This window comes from Xiphophorus maculatus, chromosome 2 (assembly GCF_002775205.1).
Source record: "Xiphophorus maculatus strain JP 163 A chromosome 2, X_maculatus-5.0-male, whole genome shotgun sequence".
NCBI classification, from domain to species: Eukaryota; Metazoa; Chordata; class Actinopteri; order Cyprinodontiformes; family Poeciliidae; genus Xiphophorus; species Xiphophorus maculatus.
Genome location: NC_036444.1, coordinates 314,200 through 341,911, shown reverse-complemented (window position 1 = coordinate 341,911; position 27,712 = coordinate 314,200). Strand labels below are relative to the sequence as shown.

The 27,712-nt window shown below is 42.6% G+C and overlaps 3 protein-coding genes across 3 annotated transcripts; 2 read left to right on the top strand and 1 right to left on the bottom strand.

Moving 5' to 3' along the window:
• Positions 1-940: 940 nt before the first annotated feature.
• anapc13 (anaphase promoting complex subunit 13) lies at positions 941-3,549 on the bottom strand. The gene is made up of 2 exons (XM_005815309.2): positions 3,341-3,549; positions 941-1,142 (listed from the first exon to the last, which is right to left on the bottom strand). Exons 1-2 carry the CDS (start codon positions 3,437-3,439, stop codon positions 1,017-1,019), a joined length of 225 nt encoding a protein of 74 aa, XP_005815366.1. The 5' UTR covers positions 3,440-3,549; the 3' UTR covers positions 941-1,016.
• Positions 3,550-4,548: 999 nt separating this feature from the next.
• Positions 4,549-6,290, top strand: c2h15orf65 (chromosome 2 C15orf65 homolog). The gene is made up of 2 exons (XM_023325567.1): positions 4,549-4,624; positions 5,432-6,290. The coding sequence occupies exon 2, from the start codon at positions 5,443-5,445 to the stop codon at positions 5,749-5,751; it is 309 nt and encodes a 102-aa protein (XP_023181335.1). The 5' UTR covers positions 4,549-4,624; positions 5,432-5,442; the 3' UTR covers positions 5,752-6,290.
• An 11,607-nt stretch (positions 6,291-17,897) lies between these two features.
• rspry1 (ring finger and SPRY domain containing 1) lies at positions 17,898-27,438 on the top strand. The gene is made up of 15 exons (XM_023324766.1): positions 17,898-18,253; positions 19,413-20,004; positions 21,484-21,536; positions 22,391-22,503; positions 22,789-22,915; positions 23,038-23,096; positions 23,266-23,332; positions 23,856-23,987; positions 24,182-24,297; positions 24,695-24,838; positions 24,906-25,017; positions 25,160-25,262; positions 25,662-25,814; positions 25,958-26,062; positions 26,163-27,438. The coding sequence occupies exons 2-15, from the start codon at positions 19,616-19,618 to the stop codon at positions 26,257-26,259; spliced, it is 1,770 nt and encodes a 589-aa protein (XP_023180534.1). The 5' UTR covers positions 17,898-18,253; positions 19,413-19,615; the 3' UTR covers positions 26,260-27,438.
• Positions 27,439-27,712: the final 274 nt, after the last annotated feature.

Below are 27,712 nucleotides of genomic sequence, written 5' to 3'. Positions count from 1 at the left end.
ATCGTCACCGTCAAGCAGGAAGGAACCATTTCCTGCAGATCCAGGAGGTTCAGGGCAAATGTGTGTTTTTTTGGTCTGGGAAGGGGAACATTTAATTTTTACTGCTAAAAACAATCTGAGAAAATACAATATGATAAATTTTGCAATTCACAGGGCCCCATTTTTTTTATTTCTATGAACAATAAATAAATAAATAGTGGAGGGCCCCATGTTGGTCAGGGGCCCCGGGAATTGTCCTAACTTTCCCCCCTACACGGCGCCCCTGTTTTGAGGACAGAGTGTTGACCAGAACCCTAGAAACGGGGGGACTTCACTGTGATTGGGTCAACATTTCCTGGCAGGTCGGTCGTTTCGACTTCGGCTGCACAGTTGTAAGAAAACGTTGCTGTTCAGCGTCTTTTTCTTGCAACATCAAGAGGAGACTGACGGAACACTCCACAAGTCTTTAATTAAAATAAAATGCTATCCTTGAGCTTGCTGTGGTTCTGCTGGGTCGGCCTCAGGTTCTGGTCCGGGTCATGGTTCTGCTGAGGTTCTTTGAAGTCCAGAATTAAAACATTTTATCATTGAGGGAACTTTGAATATTCAGTTGGCCTAAAATAAGAGAGCCATCAGGAAACGGACAGATTGTTTAGCTGAGGAATAATAAAGAAAATGTTTAATAATTATTCCCAGCAGCGCTCCACCGGACCGCATTTACTGCTTAGTTTGGGTTTCTGTGTTAGTAACTGCTGCTGCTTTTCAGTTCTACACAACCGACGGAGATAGTCCCTCAAAGACGGTGAGCCGACCTCTGACCTCACCGGGTCAGAACCGAATCCAACCGTTGCCATCAGATCAGACGTTTTTGATTTTTTTTCAACTGATCACCAGCGTTTCTGCTGGACGCCCCCACAGTGACCCCTGGTGGTTAGAACCAGGAAGGACATGAAGCAGCAGCTGAAGATGCACAACATCTAGATTTATTAGTTGTTACAAAGCAAGCAGATGAACCCGGTCCGGTTCTGGACGGCTCCTCAGCTTCCAGAACTCGGTGTGTTTTCATGCAGGCTCTGCAGGGCCAGGTCGGTCCACTTCATCTCCTGCTCTTTCACCGACTCTGTGGATCCGCCGTTGTCCTGCTCGGCCTCCGGCAGCTCGCTCTGCGACACAAACCGCCGATCAGGAGGAGTAAAAATAGAATATATTATTATTACTAGCAATAGTATTGTAACCCTGGAGGAGCAAAATATCCTGATAGGTGAGAGTGAAGGTTTTCTGGATCAGAATCGGGACACCCTAAAACGGGTGGGCCACTCCAGGCCTGGAGGGCCGGAGGGCCTAAACGTCTCCTGCAACTTTTAGATGTGTCTCTACTTCAACACACCTGAGTCAAATAATGAGGTCATTAGCAGGACTCTGGAGAACCTGACTGCACTGAGGAGGAGATTCAGCTGTTAACCCTAACCCTAACCCGTTAACCCTAACCCCTACACCACACCCAAGTGTGTTGGACCAGAGAGACGTCTAAGAGACACCGGCCCTCCAGGACCAGGATTGCCCACCCTGCCCTAAAAGCTTTGGGGCGTCTGACTTTATGTCAGTGTCTTGGAAATCTAACTGATAGAAACTGGTTTTAATGTTTTGCAGAACATTTATAGAACCAGAGGCAAAATTTACAGTCTGCACACTATTAGGAAAACCTGATATTTATTATTATTACCATTATTTGAATTAAATATTGTGATGATAACATTGATTCACTCACACTTCCCCTCCACTAATCATTCTTTTCTATAATTTTTTATTTTTACAATTTTCATTCTATTGAATGAGAAGATCCCAGTAACTGTCAACAAATTGGTGATCAATAAAGTACTTCTAACTCTGATCAGGATGGCCAGATGACCCCTGACCTCTCTTACCCGGACACACCAGTTGTGTGTGAAATTCTGCCCCCTGTGTCGGGAGCGCGGACTGCAGCCAGAGAGGATGGTTCATTTCCACGGTGCTTCTGATCGATTTCTTGGTAAAACATTAGAATCATGTCAAGGTTGTAACTTTCACTTTAATCGGCAGCTAATAAAATTTAAAATTAAATAAATAAACTAGGTCTTCTTACACTGTGTTGTTTTTTAATCGTCAAGAGAATCGGTCTTTTTCCAACTTTAGTCACTCAAGCCTGACAAATAAAAGTCAGTCACCAAACATGGTTTTCCAACACATTGTGTGTATTTATGATTTTTCATTGCTGATATAAGAGGAGGGAAGCTGCTGACAGCAGGACACAAAGATTAGCCTTCCTGAAAAGATGGGAGTGTTTCTGGAAAATCCCGCTCTAATATAAGATATGACAGATTAGAGGATCAAAGAAATTTCTAGTTGTTAATTTTTGGTGGCTCGATCATACTATCACACATAGCTACCATTGAGAATGTGAAAATATTTGTTCTCTATTTGACAAAGTTATGAGGAAGGAACCAAATATTTCAGCTGCCTGAAACAATCTGTTCCCCTCCATAAAATGGGAACTAATTAACTTACTAGCAAGTCTTTAACTGTGCTTAATCCTCTCATCATCAACAATAAATCCTGTAAGTTTTAAAACATTAGATTTTTATTTCCCAAAGCTATGATGGGGAAACAAATATTTTAGCTGCCTGAAATACCCTGTTCTCCGGTTCAATGCTCTTTGATTATTTTAGATTATTTCAGGCAGCTGAAGTATTTGGTTCCCTCCTCATAACGTTGGCAAAAAGAGAACAAATGCGTTCAAATTCTCAATTATTCTTATGTGTGATAGTATGATTGAGCCCCCAAAGATTAACAACTAGAAATTTCTTTTATCCAGCAATCTGTCACATTTTACATTACAACGGGATTTTCCAGAAAACCTACACTCTCATCTTTTCGTGGCAGCTTCCTTCCTGTTATATCAGCAATAAAAACACAACGTGTTGGAAACCTGTGTTTGGTGACTTACTTTAATTGTCAGGTTTAAGTGAAAAAGCTGGAAAAAACCCGATTAAAAACAAAACTAAACGTAAGAAGGCCTCCACAGATCACCTGGTTTATTTATTTTACAATTTTGTTAGCTGCCGATTAAAGTGAAAGTTACAACCTTGACATGATTATTTGAGTTGTTTTACCGACAAATCGATCAGATGAAATGAACGGATCTTCTCTGGCTGCAGTTCGCGCTCCCGACACAAGGGGGCAGAATGTCATACAACACCGGTTCTCTAAAGGGAACCCAAAGTATCATTCACCAGGTGGTCATAATGTTCTGCTAATCCATTAGTAATAATAACAGTGCGTCGCCCTGGGTTCGGTAGTTTGGACCGGAACCAGCAGCCCGTACCAGAGGGATGGAGACGTCCTCGTAGGGCAGCCGGTCCTCCCTCCACGCGTCGTCGGTCAGGTCCAGGACTCTTCCGTCCCGCTGGATCTCACTGTCCATCCCGGGTCCAGAACCGGTTCCGATAAAGTCCCACTAAAAGCCCAGAGAGCAGCGGGGCTTCAGTGCTGTAAGCTGTAGCTTCTCCTTCTGGTGTAATGGCAGCTGGCAGCCTGCTGGTTAGAGCTCTACCGCCCCTTCTGGTCTGGAGGGTAAAATCTGCTTCTTCTTCTTGTCACGTTTTCATTAGTTGTAAGAGAAAAATCATCACAATTATCACAAATAAAGGCCTTCTGCGTGTTTCACTGAGTGATCAAGTTCCCAAAATAAACGAACTTTTCAATAATATTCTAATTTATTGAATGGGTCTTTAAAAATCTGACTAGGTTATAAACATTGTCTGTAGTTTGTCATTAACGACTCTGGCCCTAAAAAGTCATATTTGTCCCGAATGTCAGCAACGACTGCTCCTGTTGTCAGCGTGAGGGTGAAATGCTGAACATTATTTTGTTATCATATTGTAACATTTTGGTTGGATTTGAAAAGTCCAGAAAAAGTTAGAAAGAACATTGAATCATCAAAATTGTAAACATTGCTGATCTTTAACAATTTGACATCATAGCAAAAATATTAAGTTCACAAGATAAAATGGAGTAAAAGAATTCTAAACCTTAAAGAGGCTGGCTTAAAAACCTACATTGCCTCAGTTGAAAAACTTAGTTTAAATAATCAGAAACGTGTAAAAACAATAACTACTTTAACCTGAGCACCTTTGCTGTTTCTTTAGGGTTTGGAGCGTTAGCGCTTTTATTATATTGTGCTTCCACACAATAATAATAATAATAATAATAATAATAATAATAATAATAATAATAATAATGATTAATAATAATAATAATAATAATAATAATAATAATAATAATAATAATAATAATAATAATAATAATAATGATTAATAATAATAATAATAATAATAATAATAATAATAATAATAATAATAATAATAATAATAATAATAATAATAATAATGATTAATAATAATAATAATAATAATAATAATAATAATAATAATAATAATAATAATAATAATATCCTTAACCATTTAAATTAAACATACACATTTTTTAAAAAAGACTGGTCCGGATTGGCTGTCTTCTGTTTCCATGGAAACCAGACGCCTCGCTTTCTCAAGCGGCTGAAAGACGCAAACGAAGTCCAGACGACGCGGCTGTCCAGCAGGACTCAAAGGTAACTGGTGAACTGGTTAGACTGGAGGCTTTTACTGGAGTTATCATGGAAAATGTTCCAGTTTCGGCCGACAGGAAGTTAGCTTACCCACACTTCCTGTTCTGTTTTACACTGAAGAGCTTTTGCAAGAAGAGAATAGAAACGGTTTATCTAAAATCTGTAAGAAAACAGGACCAACAAACTTTGAACTGCTGCTGTTTGAGTTAAATGGCCGGAGATGTTCACCGCCTTAACATTTACGGTCAGAAAGCCGAGCAGAAAGACGCTGGAGTCGGGGAAGAGATGGTTTCAACTTCCTTCTCTCTGCTCTGCATCCACGAAGCCTTTCCAACTTCCCTGAGATTTGGAGTCAAAGTTCAGGGATTACTTGAGATTTTCAGATGCTAACCAGTAAAAACAAAACGTTGTTTCCGCGGTTCGCATCATAGCAACTGTCTGAACCTTAGAACTGATTCAGCACTTAGATTTTCTGTATTGACAGTTCAAGAAACTTTCTTTTCTAGAAGCCGAAACTTCAAATATCTTAACATTTATCTGAGATGCAAAAAAGAGAAAACATTTTCTCCACCTTTAGTTATTATTCAGATGCCAACAGTCAGACCTCCAGCTGTACAGGACTAGTCTGGATTGTTCAATTAAGCTTTTAAAAATATTTCCTTCTGGATTATTTTTATTCTACCAGAGAAGCTAAAAATAGTTTGGGTCAAAGGGTGAACATTTTACCAAAAGTTTAATAAGATGAAGATAAAAACTGATCAACAAAGACACTGGCAAGGTTTTAAAGCAGAGTTTGTGAATGATTTCCAGGCTCAGCAGTGATGTCACTTCCTCAGGAAGCAGAACATGTAAAGTCATGCAGCAACCCTGGAAACCCGGTGTTCTCCTGCATCATCAGCTCGAAGGTGAAGGAAGGGTCCCTGGGGAAGATCCATCCCCAGAGCGTCCTGTACAGAACCACGTCAGGCGACTACGGCCGGCTTCCTCCCAGCTTTGAGAGCACCCCCTGCAGCTACCACCCCAAGACCCAGGGCTTCACCCGCCGGATGCGGCTGGGAGGAATGTTTCACGGCTGCTCCATGAACACGGCACTCGATAAAACCCGGACCTGTCTGCCAAACACCATCTGAGCATGCTCAGATGACCAGCCTTCAGGCCACAGCGGCAGCTCCTCTTCCTCACTGACAATAACTTCAGATAGTAGCGACTGCTTTGTTGGTGTGACAACATTTGATATGTAATTCCTGAGTTAGATATGTATTATATCATTAAAGTGAAACCAGCTTGGCTCTGACTCATTGGAGGATTTCATTCTGCAGATTAACAGAAAAGTCCATGGAAAACAGAATTCCAGGTGGGAAAATTTAAATCCAACGTGGCTGCATGTTTATGAAACACCCTGAAAAATAAACAACAAAAACATATGTCCAATAAGACTTGGAAGAAATGTGACTTTCATCATATTTGTATCTGACGCCTTGAAGGATCCAGAATGATCCTGAGGAAGAAGCTGCATCAGCAGCCATGTTGCTCATAAATCCTGCAGGATTTCTGGCACTTTGTGTTGCAAATGTCTGATTTTAAAATCTGACAAAAGGTCTCACTTTTAACATCTATTTACTTGTACTGTTAATCAGAGAATCTTTTCTTTTCTTGCAAATTTTACAACTTTTTGACAGAGAACACCCAAGGTTTTTCTTATCAAAATGTTAAATAAATCTCAGAATCAGAGTTTTGGTAAAAATGTGTTTTATTTGATCTCCTGGCCCTCACTACTCCCTGTGAGTTTTACTGGTTTCCATTAGAACCAAATCTTAGAATAGTAACAATATTTACGGAAGAATAGCAGGTCGACCGGAAATAAATAAAATAATGTTAGTATTTTTACAATTCTGAGTTTTGCTCCCAAATAATCATAATTCAGTGGCCACCTGCAGTCACACAACCAGAAGGCTCCAGTTCCTGCGTGGCCCCTGGCTTGTAGGAGCCACAGGTCCCTTCACCTGGATCATCAACGTGACTTCATGCTAGCGCTGCGTGTGACGGCTCCACCCGCTCTGCTCCCTCACACCACTAACAACTTCTCCTCCTGCAGGAAACTGTTCATGTCTCAAGAACAATCACGCCGTTGTCTTCATCTTGCTGCTCGTCCAGTGATAACGTCACATCTGGGGCCGATCCCAGCATCTTCATGCTGTGCTGATCCGTTCTGGTATTACGGTGAGAACACATTGTTCGGTTATCAGACGCGCCCGTGACCCGGCTTGGACACTAGAGCCAAAAGATTCTTTAGAATTGAGTGAAAAAAAATGATTTCTGGAGTCACAGTTAATTAGGGGAGCCTTCTTTTTATTTAATTTATTCCAATAATGTCAGGTCTAAATACCTATTAAACAAACACAGGAAAGACAAGAGAGTTAGATTCTTTGTTTCTCGCGAGGAGAGCAGACAGAGATGTGCTTTCAGTTACAAATCTCCAAACTGCTCTGAAACACATCTGTCTGCTCCTCTCTTTTATTGCTTTTAGGAACCCTCTCACACTGAGCGCTGCAACTCTCAAAGGGCGGGGAAAACAATTCATCACATAGTTGCAGCGCTAATAACATTCACTATCTAGACACATGTTATCTACACTCTAGATCCCTTTTGCTCCAAGCATGGCGTCGAATCGGACACGTTGTATAGCTTCAAAGCAACGGCTTTGTAGCACAAAGAAGAGCTGAGTTTATTTCAGGACTGATAAACTCAGCTGGGAGCAACTAGCACCTCTGTCTTGTAGGAAGTCCTGCAGGGCAACAGCTGCTGAGAGTAGCTGTCACCTCTATTTCCCAGGGAAGCCTTAGGAAGGAATCAAAGTTATTTAACACACAGAAACATTACTTATACCAAGAGAATAAGCATATAAGTAAACATTATCTAAATGTAACTACAAGGCTACATGATACAACGAATATTTGATAATACTAATAATACAATTTACCCAACAATTACCACAGCCTGTTGACTTTTTGTTGCTGTTGTGTGTTTTACTCTTATCTGCTTACATGCACACTGCAGCTGACATTACCATGTTTGGTGTGACTGGCAACTAGCCTTAGCATTCATGGCAGGCTATGCTAGCTGCAGCTTAGCAGAGAGCAGGGGGGGAGGGGATTGAGCAGCGCCACAGGGAGGGATGACCAACAGCGCTAGGATCCACCTGATTGTTTGCTTCTGACTGAGTGGAGTCTTTCTGCACTTAGCACTGAGGAGATGGATCTGTTCACAGATTGTATCATATTAAACTGTCTCAACAGTGACAGTTTTAACAAATATGTAAAAGCTTCTCTTTTGGGGAATCTATAATTAGTCCGATTTTTCTGCAGGATTTCAAATAAGCCAGATCAAGGCTTGTGTGAGTCATAAAACATCCTGATTACCAGACGGTAGGCTGAATATTTGCTTTGCGTGTCTTTGCAGATGCAGTCCTGTTCTCTGGACTCTTTCAGTTTTATTCTCTCCAGGAGAATCCTTGCTGTGGCGCATCTCCTCCTCCAGACTGGAGGCGGGTGAATGCAGTGCATTCTGGGATTGATATGAGTGAGATCAGTGTGAGAGCATCAGCTCACATGTTTCCTGAGATTCCTTCATGTTGCTGTGTTTCCTGTGGTGTGGTTGTTAGACATGTTCTGATTCTGGCCCGTCTGGCTGCTCTGTTTCCCAGTCATGCCCATCTGGTCCATCTGCATGTTGCTGCACTGCAGTGCAATCAGGTTCATGGCATCCACCTGTTCACCAGCAGTTATATTCAGCACTCAGAAGGTGCTGGCTTTTTGAAAGCCTTTCTTGTGAGTAGATATCCAGCGTTACCTCCTTTGACCTTTGATCTGGTGAATTATGCTCTGAAAGACATGGATCATTTTCTGGTTCCGCTTATAAAAGTGGAAGAGTAAAGGCATGTCGCCTGTACTGGGTCCTTAGGGGCAGTTAGGATTTAATGGCTTTAGCATCAGAGCTGATTTTTAAGGATTCTATATAGATATTAGTAGAAGATAAAAACATCTGGAAATTAGGGTTTTGTTGTAAATGTTAGGAGGTGTGAATATGATATTTACCATATATAATAAAAAAGTTGACAACATATAAAAATTCTGTTTTGACAAGTTCACATTTCTCCATCCAAACAAAACATCCTGATCTGTTAAAGTAATATTGAGATTTCTTTCTCAATATAATATTTCTCCAGAATATTTTGCTATAATTAGAATCACAAAAAACATCAACAAGATTTTCCTCATTATTTTTACACAAAGGGTCCAAAACCCATTTATATCTTTTTATCAAAAATGCTTTAACAGGATAAACATTATGAATAATTTTATAAGAAATTTCTCTTACTTTATTGTTTATTAAGTATTTTTTAGGAGTAACCAAGTCCACTTCCAGTTAATATTTTCAAAAATGTTGGACCAATAAAATATACAAGCTGGTGAAAAAACAAGATCTGGTTAAAGAATCTTTTTTAACATTTTGTTGGTTGTTTTCTTACTTAAAGGCATAATCATAATCAATATAAATGGAGTTGGGATCATAATCTGGCACTGAGTGAATTTGATCTGAAGATGATAAAAGCTTTAATGAGCCACTGGGGATTGTTTCAAACATTTTCTTTAGAAAAGTCATAAAGTCAGAATAAGACAATAAATAACCATTTGGATTTAATAATTGGCTTACAAGTAATATTCCCCTATCAAACCATTTTCTACAAAAGATTGTCTTATTTTTGTATTTAATGTCTTCATTATTCCAGAAATAATATTTATGAGGAGAAAAGTGACCAGCTTTACAGCATTTGTTTATGAAACATAGATCATTTGAACTATAATTGCATCTAAGAAGAAAAGGTCAAATCCTGCAATTTTGTCAAAGTTGTAAATGGGAATATCATTAAATATAGAGTTTTTGTTTTTTAGATTTTTTAAATATTTAATTTTCAATGAATTGTTTAAAAAATGAATCAATGGCTTCAATTCCACCTTTTTCAACTTTATTCATTAGAATATTTTTCTTGATAAGATGGCATTTGATTTTCCATATAAAGTTAAAGTTTATTTTATTAATGTAAAGGGCTGGATAAACGAGTCTAGATAAACCTTCAGCTTTGATTAATAATGAACGAACAAAGATTTGCTAGATTAAATCTTTGTTCAACTATTTTAATTATGGGGTTAAAATGTTCTATTGATCTTATATTTTGATCTCTAATTATTGTGATTCCAAGATATTTAACTTTGTCTTTTATAGGAATGTTGAGGAATGTGCCTTTAAATGAGATTTAATGGAAAGTAATTCACATTTATTTAGATTTAGAGTTAAACCAGAAGCTCTGGAGAAGGTGTTGATGATTTCAATAGTTTTTTATTTCACATTTATTCTTTAAAAAAGTGCAGTGTCATCAGCAAGCTGGGAAATTATGATGTTTCTGTTTGCAACATTAATCCCTGTGATTTTTTCCTTGATTTTAACTGAAAGAATTTGCATGGCCAGAATGAATAGATGTGTGGAAACTGGACACCCTTATCTTTTCAAATCAAATCTTTTAGAGCAGCCAGGTGATCATTTTACAGATGCATTACAATTCCTATATAACATTTGACAACTTTTAATTAAGATTTGTCCGTATCCGAATACTTCTAATGCTTTAAATAAAATGTATGTTCAACTGTGTCAAAACTCTAGAAACGAGATCATCCCTCTATTAAATCTGAGTAATCTAGCAGATCCAAGATAATATTATTAGTTATATGTCTACCTGGTATGAATCCAGACTGAGTTTCATCAATAACTTCTTCAAGAGTATTCTGAATTTTTGTAGCAATACAACCTGCAATAATTGTAGTGATTGTGTAGTAATGTAATTGGTCAGGGTCAGGGTTGGGTTCAGCCTGTGGTTTAGGGGTCAGTGTAATCAGACTTTGGGTCATTGTTGGAGGAACTGACCCAGAATCCAAACTTTCAAGATAAACTTGATGTAAAAATGGTGATAGCTTTTCTGAAAACTTTTTATAAAATTCTGCATTGAGGCCATCAGTACCTGGTGATTTATTTAGTTTTAATTTATTGATGGACTTTTGGACGTCTGCCAGTGTAATCAAGGAATCACATTGTTTTTATTATTTTTACTAATTTGTTGCATTTTATTCAGAGTTAATAAAATGTGAGACAGTTTCATCAGAACATCTTGACTGATAAAGTTCTTGGAAAAAAGTTTCACAGTAAGAAGAGATTTGAACTTCACAGATATTATTATTGGTTTGAAGTTTCATAATACTGTTAGATATTTGGTGTTTTTTTTCTAATCTAAAAAATAAGAAGAGTTTTTTCCTCCTAACCATTCCTGCCTCGATCTGATGTACGCTCCTTTAGCTTTGGAAATGTAAATATTGTCCAGGTTCAGTTGTAAATGGTTTAATCTGATCTTTTGTTCTTCAGATACATTTTCTGGCAGAACATTGTTCAATAAGATCATTTCTTTTATTACTTCTGATTCTACTTTCCTTTTTCTTTTAGAATCTCAGCTCCAGTTTTCAGAAACATTTTTTGAAGTTCATATTTTAGGAGTTCCCAATTTTTACTAAATTCCTTCTGACTGCAAACTGTATTCCAAACCTTTATAATTATTTCTTTAATGTTTTCTTCTACTGTTTTATTTTCTAACAGTGAAGAGTTGAGTTTCCAGTAAGCTGTAACTGTATTTTTTCCATACTGGTTTAATTGAGTTTTTCCAGTTAAAATAAGTTTGTGGTCTGATAACGGAGCTGGAAGAATCTCTGACTTCATTTCATCAGTTATTAAATCAGACAGCAGCCAGAAATCACTTCTTGATTTAAAGGAGCCTGTTTTGTTTTGCACATAAATTTAACTTTGGACTTATTTTTTTGTCTCCATTCATCAATCAGGCCAAAGGTTGACATAAAGTTTTCTAGAACTGTGTTTGGATTTGTATTAGCCTTTGGAGGAAATCTATCTAATGCTTCGTTAAGAGTCCCCACCAATAATAATAATATTCATATGATATTTTCCACATAAGTAATTCACCCCGTTACTCCATCTATCATAAAGTTGCATATTTTCTGCTTTGGTATTGTACCCATATATAGAACCCAACAAAAGAATTTCTTCATTTATTGATACAACTAATAAGACAAAATGTCCATATGTGTGGACATAATCCATCTCCACTGAAGTTGTTTGGTAATGTTGCCTCCTGCTGACTGAGTGGAGCCATGTTCCAGCCATAGTTCGTCCCCCCACTGACTTTTCCAGAACTTGGTATCATTTGCAGTTGAATGAGTTTCTTGGATTAAACAGAAATCTGCTTTAAAATTTTTAAGATATAAAAACGTCGCCTTTCTTTTAATGTTGTTCCTTAACCCTCGAGCATTGAGTGAAATAACTTTAAAAAAAGAAATGCTACTAAGAGTTGTAGCTTCTAACCCTGAAAACTGAGTTACAGAAAAATCTAACAAACTTTCCCAACAGAGAAATTATATAATAAACGGAGCTTTTTCAATATTTAATGTCATTACTTAACTGTTAGTTCTGGTTCTCAAGATGTCTGCCAGTCATTAGCAGGTTCAAGTTTTTCCTTTTTCCTCCTTTGTCAGTAACAAAGGGACGGAAGTAAAAGGCTGTTTTCTCTTCTTCGCGTGTTTTTCTCACCAGCGGCCAGTTTCTTCTCTGACGGTCCTCCGGGCAGAAGAAGCTGCTTGACTTCAGAAAAGATGCCCGTTTGGCCGCTTCCAGTCTCATGGAGGACTGGATGAGTTTTTCTTTGCATCCCGGCTCTGTCTTCTGGCAAATGGTAACAGCCTGGCTACGAACATTTTCTTCTTCTTCTTCATTTATTCCCGAAAGCCGGAAGTCCCATCTTCTTTTATAATGTAAAAGTCCGAGCAGCTTATTTTCCATTTGCACCTTTTTCCTGATTTCTCAACTCTCCTGACGGTTTCTGTCATCTTTTCCAGCATTTCTTTCATTTCAGCATGGATATAATCCACCGAACCTCTGAGATCATTTGTGCTTGAAGACCGTCCGCTCTCTCCTTTATCGTTTAAAGTTGCTGATATTTTCAGCGAAGTCATGGTCTTCCGTCAGTTTGTGACTTTTAGCCGACATCTTAGTTGGAGTATTTTCTGTGCTGACGGATTTGCGTTTACCACTTGCAGCCATTCTTTGACATTTTCAGGACGTCTTTTTTAAGCAGCTTTAAGCGCGATATTTCTTCTTCTTCTTCTTCTTTTTGTTTTATGGCGGTTTTCAAACAACTTATAGGTGCATTACCGCCACCTTCCAGACTGGAGTATGAACCAGATGTAAAACCACTATAATCTTCCCATAATTACGGAGCCCCTAAGGGGACATGGAGAGAAAAAAAAAGGAAAGAAATCCCGACTTATTATCTCGAGATCCCGACTTATTATCTCGAGATCCCGACTTATTATCTCGAGATCCCGACTTATTATCTCGAGATCCCGACTTATTATCTCGAGATCCCGACTTATTATCTCGAGATCCCGACTTATTATCTCGAGATCCCGAGATCCCGACTTATTATCTCGAGATCCCGACTTATTATCTCGAGATCCCGACTTATTATCTCGAGATCCCGACTTATTATCCCGACTTATTATCTCGAGATCCCGAGATCCCGACTTATTATCTCAAGATCCCGAGATCCCGACTTATTATCTCGAGATCCCGACTTATTATCTCGAGATCCCGACTTATTATCTCGAGATCCCGACTTATTATCTCGAGATCCCGACTTATTATCTCGAGATCCCGAGATCCCGACTTATTATCTCGAGATCCCGACTTATTATCTCGAGATCCCGACTTATTATCCCGACTTATTATCTCGAGATCCCGAGATCCCGACTTATTATCTCGAGATCCCGAGATCCCGACTTATTATCCCGACTTATTATCTCGAGATCCCGACTTATTATCTCGAGATCCCGACTTATTATCTCGAGATCCCGACTTATTATCCCGACTTATTATCTCGAGATCCCGAGATCCCGACTTATTATCTCGAGATCCCGAGATCCCGACTTATTATCTCGAGATCCCGACTTATTATCTCGAGATCCCGACTTATTATCTCGAGATCCCGACTTATTATCTCGAGATCCCGACTTATTATCTCGAGATCCCGACTTATTATCCCGACTTATTATCTCGAGATCCCGCGACATTTCTGAAAAATCGCGAGTTACTTTTTTGGGGGGGAAAGGCATGTTTTTATGCGGTAAACGTGGGGGAGTGTGTCTACATTGATTATGGAGGACGACTTATATCATTTTCTGCGGTCCAGAGATGTCCCAGAGGAGGATATCATGCACATGCAATTTAGCGTACATCCATCGGTAACCGTGAAGCTGTCCAGAGGACTGTAGCTGGTTATTAATGAATTCTACCAAAACTGCCAAGTCGGAAAAGGACTTGCGCCGAATGAGTCCCCGCGCTCTGAAAACTCTCTTCAGATGTCTCTCACTAATACTAAATCCATGTCTGCTGTCAAGCACTGATTTAATGTGTTTATACTCAAGCCCAAGCTCGAAATAAAAATCTATATATCTACCCCCACAGTGATGGAGGACACCCACATGGGTGGGTGTCCTCCATCACTGTGATTAGGTCGTTATGTACTGATGTCGGGATCTCGAGATAATAAGTCGGGATAATAAGTCGGGATCTCGAGATAATAAGTCGGGATTTCTTTCCTTTTTTTTTCTCTCCATGTCCCCTTAGGGGCTCCGTACATAATACCTGTCCTCTTAAGAAAACTAAAAATACAAGCACAATATTTCACGAAGGGCTCAGAATAAATGCTTCCCTGCGTTAAAGCAGCAATAACAGTTCCCTATAGACAATCTTGGGAGAGCTTGCAAAGAACGACCACTCACGCCGCCATCTTGCTCCAGGTTCCATTAGTCTGGTTCTCCATCAGATTTATCTGAACTGTTTCAGAAACGGGCTGGTTTCCATAAACATCAGCTTCTGTATGTTTTTTTTTTTTGTGCGTGTCCTGTTTCCTGTGGTGGGAAATTTTTATTATAAATAAAGTACCATCTGCTGGTTGTGTCATGTCTTTATTAGTGCATGAACTCTCACCACATGCACCTGGTTGTTTTCTTGCAGCTGCCTGGGAGTCAGATCGTCTCTCCCTCGGGTTGGATCCTTTATATCAAAACTACGGGAAGCCGTTTGTAGAGTAACAGTGAAAAACCGTTGACATAACCGTTGAAAATAACTATTATTCATACATTTATCAATGTCACAATTTAAATATTTAGTTTACAAACTAAATATTTAGCCTCAAAAATTGCATATTTAGTTAGGAAGCGAAATATATATATATATATATATATATATATATAACAGCAGGGTGCAAGATACTGGCAGGGAAAGCGTACATGGAACGACATAACCAAGTTGCAGGCATAGTGTACAGAAACATCTGTGCAGAATATGGACTGGAAACCCCGAGATCAAAGTGGGAAACACCCCCAAAGGTGGCGGAGAATGCCAGAGCCAAGATCCTGTGGGACTTCCAGATCCAGACAGACAAAATGGTAATGGCGAACCAACCAGACATTGTCGTAGTGGATAAACAACAGAGGAAAGCCGTTGTGGTAGATGTAGCAATACCAAGCGACTGCAACATCAGGAAAAAGGAGCACGAGAAACTAGAGAAATACCAGGGCCTCAGGGAGGAACTGGAGAGGGCCTGGAAGGTGAAGACCACAGTGGTGCCTGTGGTCATCGGGGCCCTCGGGGCAGTCACCCCCAAACTGGACCAATGGCTACAACAGATCCCAGGAACAACATCAGACATCTCAGTCCAGAAATGTGCAGTCCTTGGCACAGCCAAGATACTGCGCAGAACCCTCAAGCTCCCAGGCCTCTGGTAGAGGACCCGAGCTCAGAGGATAAGAACCACCCGCGGTGGGTGAGAAGGGAATTTTTTTTTTTTTTTTTTATAAAATAAATAAAAAAATTCTAAATTCCCTTCTCCCTCTCCAGTTCCTCCCTGAGGCCCTGGTATTTCTCTAGTTTCTCGTGCTCCTTTTTCCTGATGTTGCAGTCGCTTGGTATTGCTACATCTACCACAGCGGCTTTCCTCTGTTGTTTATCCACTACGAAAATGTCTGGTTGGTTCGCCATTACCATTTTGTCTGTCTGGATCTGGAAGTCCCACAGGATCTTAGCTCTGGCGTTCTCCGCCACCTTTGGGGGTGTTTCCCACTTTGATCCCGGGGTTTCCAGTCCATATTCTGCACAGATGTTTCTGTACACTATGCCTGCAACTTGGTTATGTCGTTCCATGTACGCTTTCCCTGCCAGTATCTTGCACCCTGCTGTTATGTGCTGGACTGTCTCAGGGGCCTCCTTGCACAACCTACACCTTGGGTCTTGTCTGGTGTGGTATATCTGGGCCTCTATTGCTCTGGTGTTTAGGGCCTGTTCCTGGGCAGCCAGGATGAGGGCCTCTGTGCTGTCCTTGAGTCCAGCTTTTTCCAGCCATTGGTAGGATTTACTGATATCAGCCACTTGGGTTATTTGCTGGTGGTACATCCCATGTAGGGGCTTGTCCTCCCATGATGGTATCTCTGGCACCTCAACCTCCGTTCCCTGTTGTCTGAGACATTCACTGAGCACATTGTCTGTTGAGGCTTTGTCCCTGATGTATTTATGGATCTTAGTTGTTTCGTCCTGGACTGTGGTTCTCACACTCACTAGTCCTCTGCCTCCTTCCTTGCGGCTCGTGTACAGTCTCAGGGTGCTGGATTTGGGATGGAACCCTCCATGCATTGTTAGTAGTTTTCTAGTCTTAATATCCGTGGCTTTTATCTCCTCCTTTGGCCAGCTAATTATTCCAGCAGGGTATCTGATTACTGGCAGGGCATAGCTGTTTATCGCACGGATTTTGTTCTTGCCATTGAGCTGGCTTCTCAGGACTTGCCTTATTCGTTGGAGGTATTTAGCTGTGGCTCCTTTCCTTGTGACCTCATCGAGGTTGCCATTTGCTTGTGGTATACCTAGGTACTTGTAACTGTCCTCTATGTCTGCTATTGTTCCTTCTGGGAGTGAGACCCCTTCTGTGCGGATGACCTTCCCCCTCTTTGTGATCAGCCGACCACACTTCTCTAGTCCGAATGACATCCCAATGTCCGTGCTGTAAATCCTGGTGGTGTGGATCAGTGAGTCGATGTCTCGCTCACTCTTGGCATACAGCTTGATGTCATCCATGTAGAGAAGGTGACTGATGTTGGCCCCATTTTTGAGTCGGTATCCGTAGCCAGTCTTGTTGATAATTTGGCTGAGGGGGTTCAGGCCTATGCAGAACAGTAGCGGGGACAGAGCATCTCCTTGGTATATGCCACATTTGATGGACACTTGTGTAAGTGGTTTGCAGTTGGCTTCAAGGGTGGTTTTCCACAGCTTCATCGAATTTGCAATGAAGGCTCTCAGAGTCCTGTTGATGTTATACATCTCTAAGCATTCAATGATCCCAGTATGAGTCATTGAGTCATAGGCTTTCTTGTAATCAATCCAAGCCATGCACAGGTTGGTGTGTCGGGTTTTGCATTCTCGGGGAACTGTGCGGTCTACGAGGAGTTGGTGTTTGGCTCCTCTGCTATTTACACCGATACCTTTCTGTGCCGTGCTCATGTGTTTGTCCATGTGTTTCTCAGCACATATATATATATATATATATATATATATATATATATATATATATATATATATATATATATATATATATATATATATATATATATAATACCTGTTTATTTTTAACAACATATTTAGTTCTTAACTAAATATAAATATTTACTTTCCACACTAATCATTGAATTAACAAACCAAATATTTCATTTTCAAACTAAATATGGCTAAATATTTAGGTCCAAGCTAAATATTTAGCAAATGTACAAATTGGCTTGAACGTAGTTACATCAAAAATATTTAGCTTGTCTGCTAAATATTTAGTTAGCAAGTTAAATATTTAGTTCAGAAAATAAATATTTAATTTAGAGCTAAATAGTTAGCTCAGACTTAACCATTTGGTTGAGCACTGAATATTTAGCTTAAAAAACTAAATATTTTAATGACAGGCTAAATAAACCAAATTATTGCTGTATTTTTTGTGTCTAAATGTCAGTGAGTGGTCATCCCGTAAACGAAACTGTGAAAAGATCCGAGCGGAAGTCCAGCTTTCTCCTCCCTCATTCCTCGCCTCCACAACAGAAGAAGAAGAAGAAGAAAATGAACAGCAGCCTTTTAGCTGCCGATGCTACGCGGAACTTAGCGAGCAGCTAGCTGGATAGCCTGTCCGCTGCTGCTATCTGTGGGGGTTTGTTTTCTCTAACAGAGCCTCTCGGTGCTGCAGTCTCAGCCAGGCGGTGTGAATGTCCCCCAGAACTTCCGTAGAGTTTATTATCACCTTTAACTGGCTGTTTCTGTCGCTTCCTGACAGAGAAACCAGAGGAGTGTTGAGCTAGGCTAACAGTTAGCAGGCTAGCTTTCTAACCATTTTGTTCTGGATCCAGCTCGCTTTAGACCGGCTCATACCGCAGCTCTGTGAGTATACTTTTTATTTTTTAAATCGGTGAAATTTACAGTGAAAATGATGAGTTGACGTTTATTCGGTTTGGTTTTTATCTTATAATGTTATTGTTAGGCTGGCGTGCTAGCCTAGCTGAAAAGCTTTTGTTTGTCAACAATGTATATTTATAAGATATAATTTTACCGATCAGCTACTTCACAAACATCACCCAGGTTTCCCCCAGAAAAGTCACTGGGCCTGGTGGCTGGGCGCCCGGCAGGCGGTCATTCATCCAGCGGCCCGCCTGTCTTTGAGTTAAATGTCTAAAGTTGACAGGAGATTTGAAAATATCACTTGATAATTATGTGTTATTGGAAGATTAATATCTGAACACCAACTATAACGTCCTAAAAATGCAACCATAAAAAAACTTAAATAAATAAGCATTGCTTAACCTGGTGGCCCGCAAGGCTTATGGTACCCTGGGAGAAACCCTGATCACGTTCATGGTTAAAAGAGCCCCACAGTTTTCCTCCAGTAAACTAACAGTCATTCTTTTAAGTGAAATTATTGCTCTAGGAGATCCTTTATGTTTTATACTCTTGTTCTTAGCTCCTTTTAGTATAAACTGATGAACTTGAAAACTTTTTGAAAGGTTCTGTATAACTGCAAAAATGTAATGGATTTTTAAATGCTTACGGTAACAATAAAAATTTTCGAAAGAAAAAAAGGAGATCCTTACAGAACTTGAATATAAGTATTTTTCTTTGGACTTTTAGAAGTATTATTTTCAAAATGTTTCAGTTAAAAGCTACTGTCTGTATCCCAAAGAGAAATTCGATGCTTTAATAACTCGTGTCATCCAAGTATCCTAAGACAGAGGGCAGGAAGGAGCTCCAGTAGCTGTCAGTCTTGCAGTGAATCTGGATAAGTCTCTGACTAAAGACAGTTGCTGTATGACATTCTCATGCTAACAGCTCAACTGCATGTTCTGAAAGAGTTTGAATTAGATTAGAATTTGGCTCATTTATAAGATGAAGAACAAATATATTTTCAAAGCAAACTGATGCAGTTTCTGTACAGAGTTTTAAAGATGAGCTGAGCTTTTTGCCAGTAGTTTCTCATGTTGCTTGTTGTTCTGATGAAATGAATGTCCGGAGTTTCTTCTGCTCTGATTGGTTCTTATCTCTGCAGCTCAGAGGTCCAGATGAAGCTGTCCTCCTGAACCTGGTGCCCTCGGTGATGTCCACAGCTCGTGTGGCTTCAGGCTCTGCCCCCTGGCGTTCCATGTGTCGTTGAACCCCTCCGATCTCCTCTAGGCAACAGAATGAGTGGCGCCGCTGACCCGACCCAGCCCACTGAGAAGAGGAGCCCCAAAACACGGCTCTCCAAATGATATGATAGTAGCTGCCTGGATCACTTTCTGTGCCTGTAGGAGCCTCGCCCAGCTGCTGCTGCTCCTCTCCCCCTCGGCGCCCCAGGCCCGGGAGACGCTCACCACCGCCCGCCTCGGTGCCATGGGCAACAGCTGCGTGTGCAGAGAGGACAGCGACCTAGAAGACCACCGCCACGACTCGGCCTCCAGAGCCACCTCCAGAGCTCAGGCCCGCCGGGTCGACCACGGCGCCGCCGTCGGAGCCGACGCCGCTGACAGAAGCGGCCGGCCCAGAGATCCGGTCCGACCGCCGCGCCGCGGCCGCGGCCCACACGAGCCCAGACGGAAGAAGCAGAACGTGGACGGGCTGGTGCTGGACACGCTGGCTGTCATCAGGACGCTGGTGGACAAGTAAGTCCTGAGACAGGAAGGCGGGTCCAATCGGGTCAGCTGGAAGCAAGCAGGCACCAGCAGGTCAAGTAGGGTGGTTCCCTCAGAGTTCGGGCGGTTCCCCCTTGAGGTCAGGCGGTTCTGTGATTCTCAATCTTGGTTCTCCCACTGTTCAGTTCATTTCCTGTTCAGTTCATTTCCTGTTCAGTTCGTTTCCTGTTCAGTTCATTTCCTGTCTCAGAAGCTCTCACCGTGTTAAACCTGCAGGTCAGCGGTGCGGCGTTAGCAGTAGCTTCCTGCTCTGTAGTGACATATTGTATTAGCAGTGGACCTGTGCTGGTTCTGATCTGTTGCTTAGCGACTGAGATGCTGAAGAAGAGCAGGGAGGAAAATGTTTTAGTCTGTTTTTTTTCCTGCTTTTCTTCGCTCGCTAACAGACCTCCTGAGGTGCACTGCAGCTGGTTATGGCTTCTGCTGAGGTTCTGTATATGAATGCTATGTTATGGTCTGACCTCTGACCCCAGACGGGTTAGAAGGTTCTGGTTGAACTGTGACCAGGTGTTCTGATCTAATGATGTCATAGTTTCTGTTATGAAGCTGCTCTGCAGGTTTCTAAGCGCTGCTGTTCACCTCCTGTTGTGCCTTTTGCCTCTGGTGGTGTTTTTTTTTTTATCTCAGCTGGATGTTCTCTTTGGACCAGTTGGACCAATTCAGCCCAGTTCAGCTGTGGGCTGTTTGAGCAGTTTCCAGTCAGCATCAGCAGAAAGCGCCGCCTGACCAGAGCAGAGCATCATGGGTCGGATCCAGCAGCACCGACTCATGTCTGCCTTGGAACCTCAGACTTATTATGCTAATGCTCCATCAGGCTTTTAGCTCCAAAGCTGTTCATAAAACACACATTACTATTATATCCTAGGGTGGGACTTCAACATGTTAATTTTTATTTATAAATTACAGACATATTAAAATGTTTAACGCAATTAATCTTTAATTTTTACATACAAAAGTCCAGAATCATAAATGTGACGGATGAGCTACATCCGCTAGCAGCTGCGACGCCTCTTGCTTCATTTCTGCTTCTGAACAATCTGATTGGACGATGGAAAAGACTGCTGTTATGTTCATCTTGTGCTAAGAGGAGAAAGCCTATCAGAAGCTATGCTAGCATGAAGTAGCATCTCAATGTTAGCATGTAGCAGCTAATGCTAATGTCAGTGTCCACAGTCCAGATTTCTAAAGATCCATGAACGATCAGAGAAACTCTGGAAAGATGAACGGATAGAAAAATGTTTTGCTCCAATCTGATGAAGAACCTGAAGATTAAAAACTAAAAATATTTTTGTTGCTGAGCTCAGGTTGACATTATATAGTTTTGGATTAATTGTCATTAACTACAGACCCTGAGGTTACCTCTATTAAAAGTTGGATAGATTTTCTGTAGTTAATTTGGGTGAAGTGAGCAGGATGTTCACCTGTGATGACATGTTTTGTGTCTTTCAGTGACCAGGAACCTCCTTATTCCATGATCACGCTGCATGAGATGGCAGAGACAGGTAAGTCGCTTACAGCAACACACGAGCTTCCATCCTGATCTATGACGCTCCGTCATCAGAGGCTGACTTGGTCCTGATCAGATTGTTCAGATAAAAGCTGGTTTAGGTATTTGATCGGTTCCTGGATCTCAGCAGATCCTCTCTGGACTGAAACATGTCTGCTGCCTCGCCTAGAATCTTCCCCGTTCTGCCTGACCTGATCCAGACTTTTCATTTGTTCCCCCATCTAACATCTAATGTCCGTGTGAGATGCATTAGATGTCAGTAATCCAGCAGGATTATAAACTAGTTTTCCTTTAGCTCTGGGAATCTCTCTGCAGCGTTGGTTGGGTGGAAGTTTGGGTCGACTCGGCCTTAGGAGACGGCTGAACGTTCAGCAGCAGCTCCCTTCCTGTTGGGTTCCGTCTCATTTTAATGTCATTAATATCCGTCTCTTTATGCAAATGGATTTAGTGGTTGGCTTATATTTGCTGAGTTTTCCTCGGTGCTGTGCGGCTGGAGGTTCTGTCCACGGCTCCGTGTGGCTCTGCCTGCATTATTCATGAGCAGGTTGACTTGCAAACGAGGTGGGAAGTAATTTATGCCTTAATGAAGAGGAAATGCCTGCTTTCATTATGTTGCACATTGTAATCAAGAACGAGGACAAATTACTCATAAAATTTCATGGGAAACTAAAGCAGGAGATGAGAAATTAGAACATGTTAATTTAATAAACTGGAACTTTTTATTGTTAGTGTCTTGACCAGCTGTGTTCATGACCACATTTAAAGAGGTTTTGAGTTAAAATCTGGTTATTTATTCAGTTTATTCCCTTCTTTATTAATGATTTTGCTGCTGACTGTGTTTTTTCCCAGACGACGGTTGGCTGGAGGTGGTCCAGTCTCTGGTTCGAGTGATTCCATTGGACGATCCGCTCGGTCCTGCAGTCATCACCCTCCTCCTGGATGAGTGTCCTCTTCCTACCAAGGTGTGGAATCTGGAATAATCTGCGTCCCCAGGCTGCTTCAGGCATCAACAATAATCAGGAAGCTGCCTGGCTTCATTTCCAACCTGCCTTTGACTTTCTGTTTCATTTATTGTTTAATTACATGAGCTGTGTTGGAGGAATGAGTCGCTGCTGCTGCAATGTTTGAGTCACGATCATCTGTGTGCCGCCGTTATGTTGAGAAACAAAACGCAATGCACCACAAAAGGTGTGGCATTTTGTGACGCCGTGTGACATTATGTGGATCAACGGCCGTTTTCCTTCCAGGACGCTCTGCAGAAACTGTCAGACATGTTGAGTCTGAGCGCTACGGTGGCCCAGCAGGACGCTCTGAACCCGGCTAAGCACAGAAACACCACGGCCGTCCTGGGCTGCCTGGCTGAGAAACTAGCAGGTACGGTCAGAAAGCCCTGCTTCCTGCAGCCGGGGGAGTTTGAGCGCTGCTGAATTTTGACCTTCGATGTTGTTGGTAACGCTTCATTATTGCTCCAGTTACCCAGCTGCTTTCTTCCCCAGGACCAGCCAGCATTGGGTTGTTGAGTCCTGGAACACTGGAATACCTTCTGGAGAGCCTGGTGAGCGCTCTCTGTTTCTGGGTCAGAGGTCATGCATGGTTAGTCGCACTGCATGCTGGGTAATCATGCAGGACCAGTTGGGACGTCGGTCCATCCTCTAATGTGTAAATCTGGTCAGACTGTTGAATGTTTGAGGGGAACGTTGCTGACTGATTGTGTCTCCATGCAGAGCGCCGACTCCCACCCCACTGTCATGCTGTTCGCTCTCATCGCCCTGGAGAAGTTCTCCCAGACCAGTAGGTGGAGCCGACTCATCGCCGATCTGATCCAGCTGAGAAGCAGTTCATGCAGAGGATTTTAATCTAGATAACACATCTGCTCAGTCGTCTCGTTTTCTCCTGGCGTCCGTGTTTGTTTTCAGCCTAGAATGAGCCGAGGTGATGCTGTGCTGCAGTTTTCATCCCGTTAGACCATCCACAGTCCGGGTTCACTACTTATTGTTCATGAACATTAGAAAACATTCCCTGTTCTTTAGTGTTCCTTCATAACATGTTGACACATTTTCAACAAAAAAGCAACAAGATAAGAAAATCCTCCCTGGTCCTCACTGCGCATCGTAGCGTTTCTCGTCCGGCAGCATCATTTTTTTGTCAGAACCGTTCGCTCTGTCAGGCTCAAACTGCGTTTAACTTTTTTATGACTTTAAAAATGTCGTTGTTTTATTCACTCAGAATAATTTGTTTGTTTTACGGTGAAAACATTTGCTGGAATAAGAAGTTTTTTGTTTTTTATTAAATTAGTTTCATCATCTTGTTTCAGGTGAGAACAAGCTGACTGTGTCAGAGTCGTCCATCAGCGATCGACTCGCTGTCCTGGAGTCGTGGGCGGACCACCAGGACTACCTGAAGAGGCAGGTGGGCTTCTGCTCACAGTGGAGCCTGGACAACCTGTGTGAGTGAAACTGTGGCGCAGCCCGGACCAGGATCAGACATTAGACTGGACCGGGATCAGAAACTAGACCGGACCAGGAAGTAGACCAGACCAGGATCAGACATTAGACCAGACCAGGATCAGAAACTAGAGTCTAGGCTACACAGACTCTGCGGCTCCAGATTGACGTGTTTCTCCGTTTCTCCCTGGTTCAGTCCTGAAGGACGGCCGTCAGTTCACCTACGAGAAGGTGAACCTGAGCAGCATCAACGCCATGCTGAACAGCAACGACGTCAGCGAGTACCTCAAGATTTCCCCGACTGGATTGGAGGTCAGTCTGGGTTCATTGGAGTGGAGACGGGATTTCTGGATGCTGATCTCTAGTTGACCTGTGGCTGACCTCCGGCTGACCCCGAGCAGCTGAGGTCACGAAGGACAGAGAAGGTCTTGCTATCGCCAAAGGTCAGCTGAGGTCAGGGCCCGTGTGCGGTTGGATCCCAGCGGTGCTGATGTGAAACGGCAGCTGATTGGCTGCAGTATTGCATATTTTACACATGCTGATGTTAGGTGGGTTGTGTATCATGCTGTCAGCAGCAGGGCTCTCAGGCTGCAGGCCCGTCTCAGCGGTTTCGCCCTTGTAAAGCTGCTACTGAGGCGTTTGTGCAGATTGAGGCCTCTGGTCTGCAGAGTTCGTGAGGTTTGTCATCCTGTGTCGTCACGTTCTGCAGGCGCGGTGCGACGCCTCTTCCTTTGAGAGCGTGCGCTGTACGTTCTGTGTGGATTCGGGCGTCTGGTACTACGAGGTGACGGTCGTCACATCGGGCGTGATGCAGATCGGATGGGCCACCAAAGACAGCAAGTTCCTAAACCATGTAGGTAGCAGATCTGTGCTGCGCCTCGGCCTGCGTCGCTCCGTTTAACGCCGTTCTGCTCCCACAGGAAGGCTACGGCATCGGAGACGATGAATATTCATGCGCTTATGATGGCTGCAGGCAGCTCATCTGGTACAACGCTCGCAGTAAACCTCATTCTCATCCCTGCTGGAAGGAGGGTGAGCCTTACGTCTAGCGTTTCCTCAACTGTCCAAAGAACACACCAGCTTTTGATGGCTGGGTTGATCTCAGCATTCGGCAGCTAACTCGGCTCGCTTTGAGTGAAAACGGTGAAATCGTTTTGTGATCTGTCCGCTGCAGGAGACGCCATCGGCTTCCTGTTAGATCTGAACAAAAAGCAGATGATCTTCTATCTTAATGGACACCAGCTGCCGCCAGAGAAACAAGTCTTCTCCTCAGCCACGTAAGTTTCAGCGCCGCTTCCCACATCACACACAGGAAGTAACGCTTTGAGCAAAAACATCAACAGAGACCATTAAACATTTCTGATCAAATCTCCTGTAATGAAGCTTCCTCTCAGTAATATTTAAGTAATCAGACTCGTTTACAGAAACATAATCCTCCTGTGAGGCATAACTAATCAATCTGCTGATCACAGATCAACTAGTAAAGTCTGAGGTGGACCTGATGCTCAATAAGCGTCTTGGAATGATTTATTTTTCTGTTCGGTCGTATTATCTTCATGATTAGCTGCTTTTAGGTTATTAATGTTTCCTTTGTGCTGAGTGTGCAGCGGTGAGACGAACCAGTTAGTCGGCGCTGGTTCCTCTGGTCCGACTCGTTTCCTGTGGTTCTGCTGCAGGTCGGGTTTCTTCGCCGCCGCCAGCTTCATGTCCTACCAGCAGTGTGAGTTTAACTTCGGGGCCAAGCCGTTCCGCCATCCGCCCTCCGTCAAGTTCAGCACCTTCAACGACTTCGCCTCCCTCAAGCCCACCGAGAAGATCATCCTGCCAAGGTAGGAGCCCTGCTGCACCAGGGAGTGACCTTTGACCCCCATCCTGTTGTTGCTCTGTGTTCCTGGTTAACTAATAACGCTTGCGTAAGTCTGCTCATCCTGTTGTCATGGAAACGGTGATGATCGGTCGTTTGGTTCCCCAGACATCGGCGTCTGGCCTTACTGAAGCAGGTCAGCATCAGGGACAACTGCTGCACGCTGTGCTGCGACGTCATGGCCGACACGGAGCTGCGGCCCTGTGGACACGGGTAAGACTGCAGACCTGAGGCGGCCGCAGCATCTGTAGCTGCTGCTGCTGCTGCTGCTGCTGCTGTGGCTGCATCACTGACGCTCTCCCCCTCCCGGCAGTGGGATGTGCATGGACTGTGCCTTACAGCTGGAGACGTGTCCGCTGTGCCGCCAGGAGATCCAGACCCGAGTCAGACTCATCGCTCACGTCTCCTGACCAACTTCACGCTTTTCCTCCTCCTGCTCCTCTTCCTCCTTCCTGATGAAGATGGCGCCGTGTTTCCCTGAAGAAGAGGAGGGGAGGAGTCTCCTCTTGGTGTTCTGATCTGGACCGGATCCTGACAGAACCAGCGCCTTGTTGAGGCAGCCCTCAGACCTGAGGATCCGTCCTGCAGAGCGTCTGCTAGTGTTCAGCCGTCTGCAGGCTGCAGTATTAAATCTGAGGTACAGGCACGTTGATTCCATCAATATGCTAATTATTGTTCTCTAAAGGTAGCAGTTAATATTTCCTCCACGGCTTCTGTCTTTATGAACGGCCCCAAAACTCTTTGTTTGGCTTTATGCCACATTCTGCCGCTGATGAATTATAAGATTATCATTTATATTCCAAATTCAGTTTGTCCTGCAGCCAGGAAAGGAAACTCTGAGAACTCCTCAAGCTTCTGCTGTTTCACCCACATTCAACTGTCCTCTGGAGAACAGCGCTCCCGCTGGCTGGTGTGAGAACAGCACCGCCGCTGGCTGGTGTGAGCGTCAGGGTTTCGGTTCTCTCCAGAAATCGTTTCTGCTGTTGCTTTATGGATTCAGCTGCTGGAAATGTTTCCATGAAGCTTTCAGGGTTTCATCAGATTTGATCTGGAAACAGATTCAACTGAAGCAACTAATAGGAACCGAAACATGTCAGGATGGTTCATCGAGTCACCTTGTTTCCTCCAAGCCAAGGGACGTGCCCCCCCCCCCCCCCCCCGCTCCCCTAGTCCTCTGAGTCCCCCCGAGTCGTCCCTGTGTCTCTGGGTTCACTGAGCTGGCTTTCACAAACAGGTTCATGGATTTTTGGATGGCAGAATGCCTTTCGGGAAAAGTTGTTTGTGCAACCAAACAAAACGCTTCAGTAGCTTTTGAAATTAAAGAGTGAATTGTTTAACGGTCAAACAAATCCTGCAGAGGCAGCAGAGTTGATGGAAACCCTGGAAGAAGACGACGAGTCGGCACCTTAACGTGGAGCAGAAGAATCTGACTGGTTGGAAACCAGGTTCAGGATTGTAAAGATTAATTTGTGACTTGTATTTAAAATGTTTATAAAGGAATTATGATCCGGAGTTCCCAAAGATGTGATTTATTAAGAAATTGTTGTTTCTTGATTTGTGATATTTGTAATAAATGTATGTTAATGTGATCTCTGTCTGACTGACTCTGGTTTTCCAGCATCAACCAGAACCTGTGAAATTAAAATCCTGAAATGATTTGACCTTCAAAAAGTCCAACTGCTGAATAGACTTCATGAATTTATCTCACATGACTTTATTTCTGCTGGTTCTGGTTTCCAGCTTCAGCAAAACTCAGATCCTCAGGAGATGCAGAGTTTAAGGCAGAAATCTGGGCCCAAACAACAGAACCTCCAGGTTCTGCTCTCAGATCTGGGTCTGGGCTCCTTTTATCAATCAAGCAAT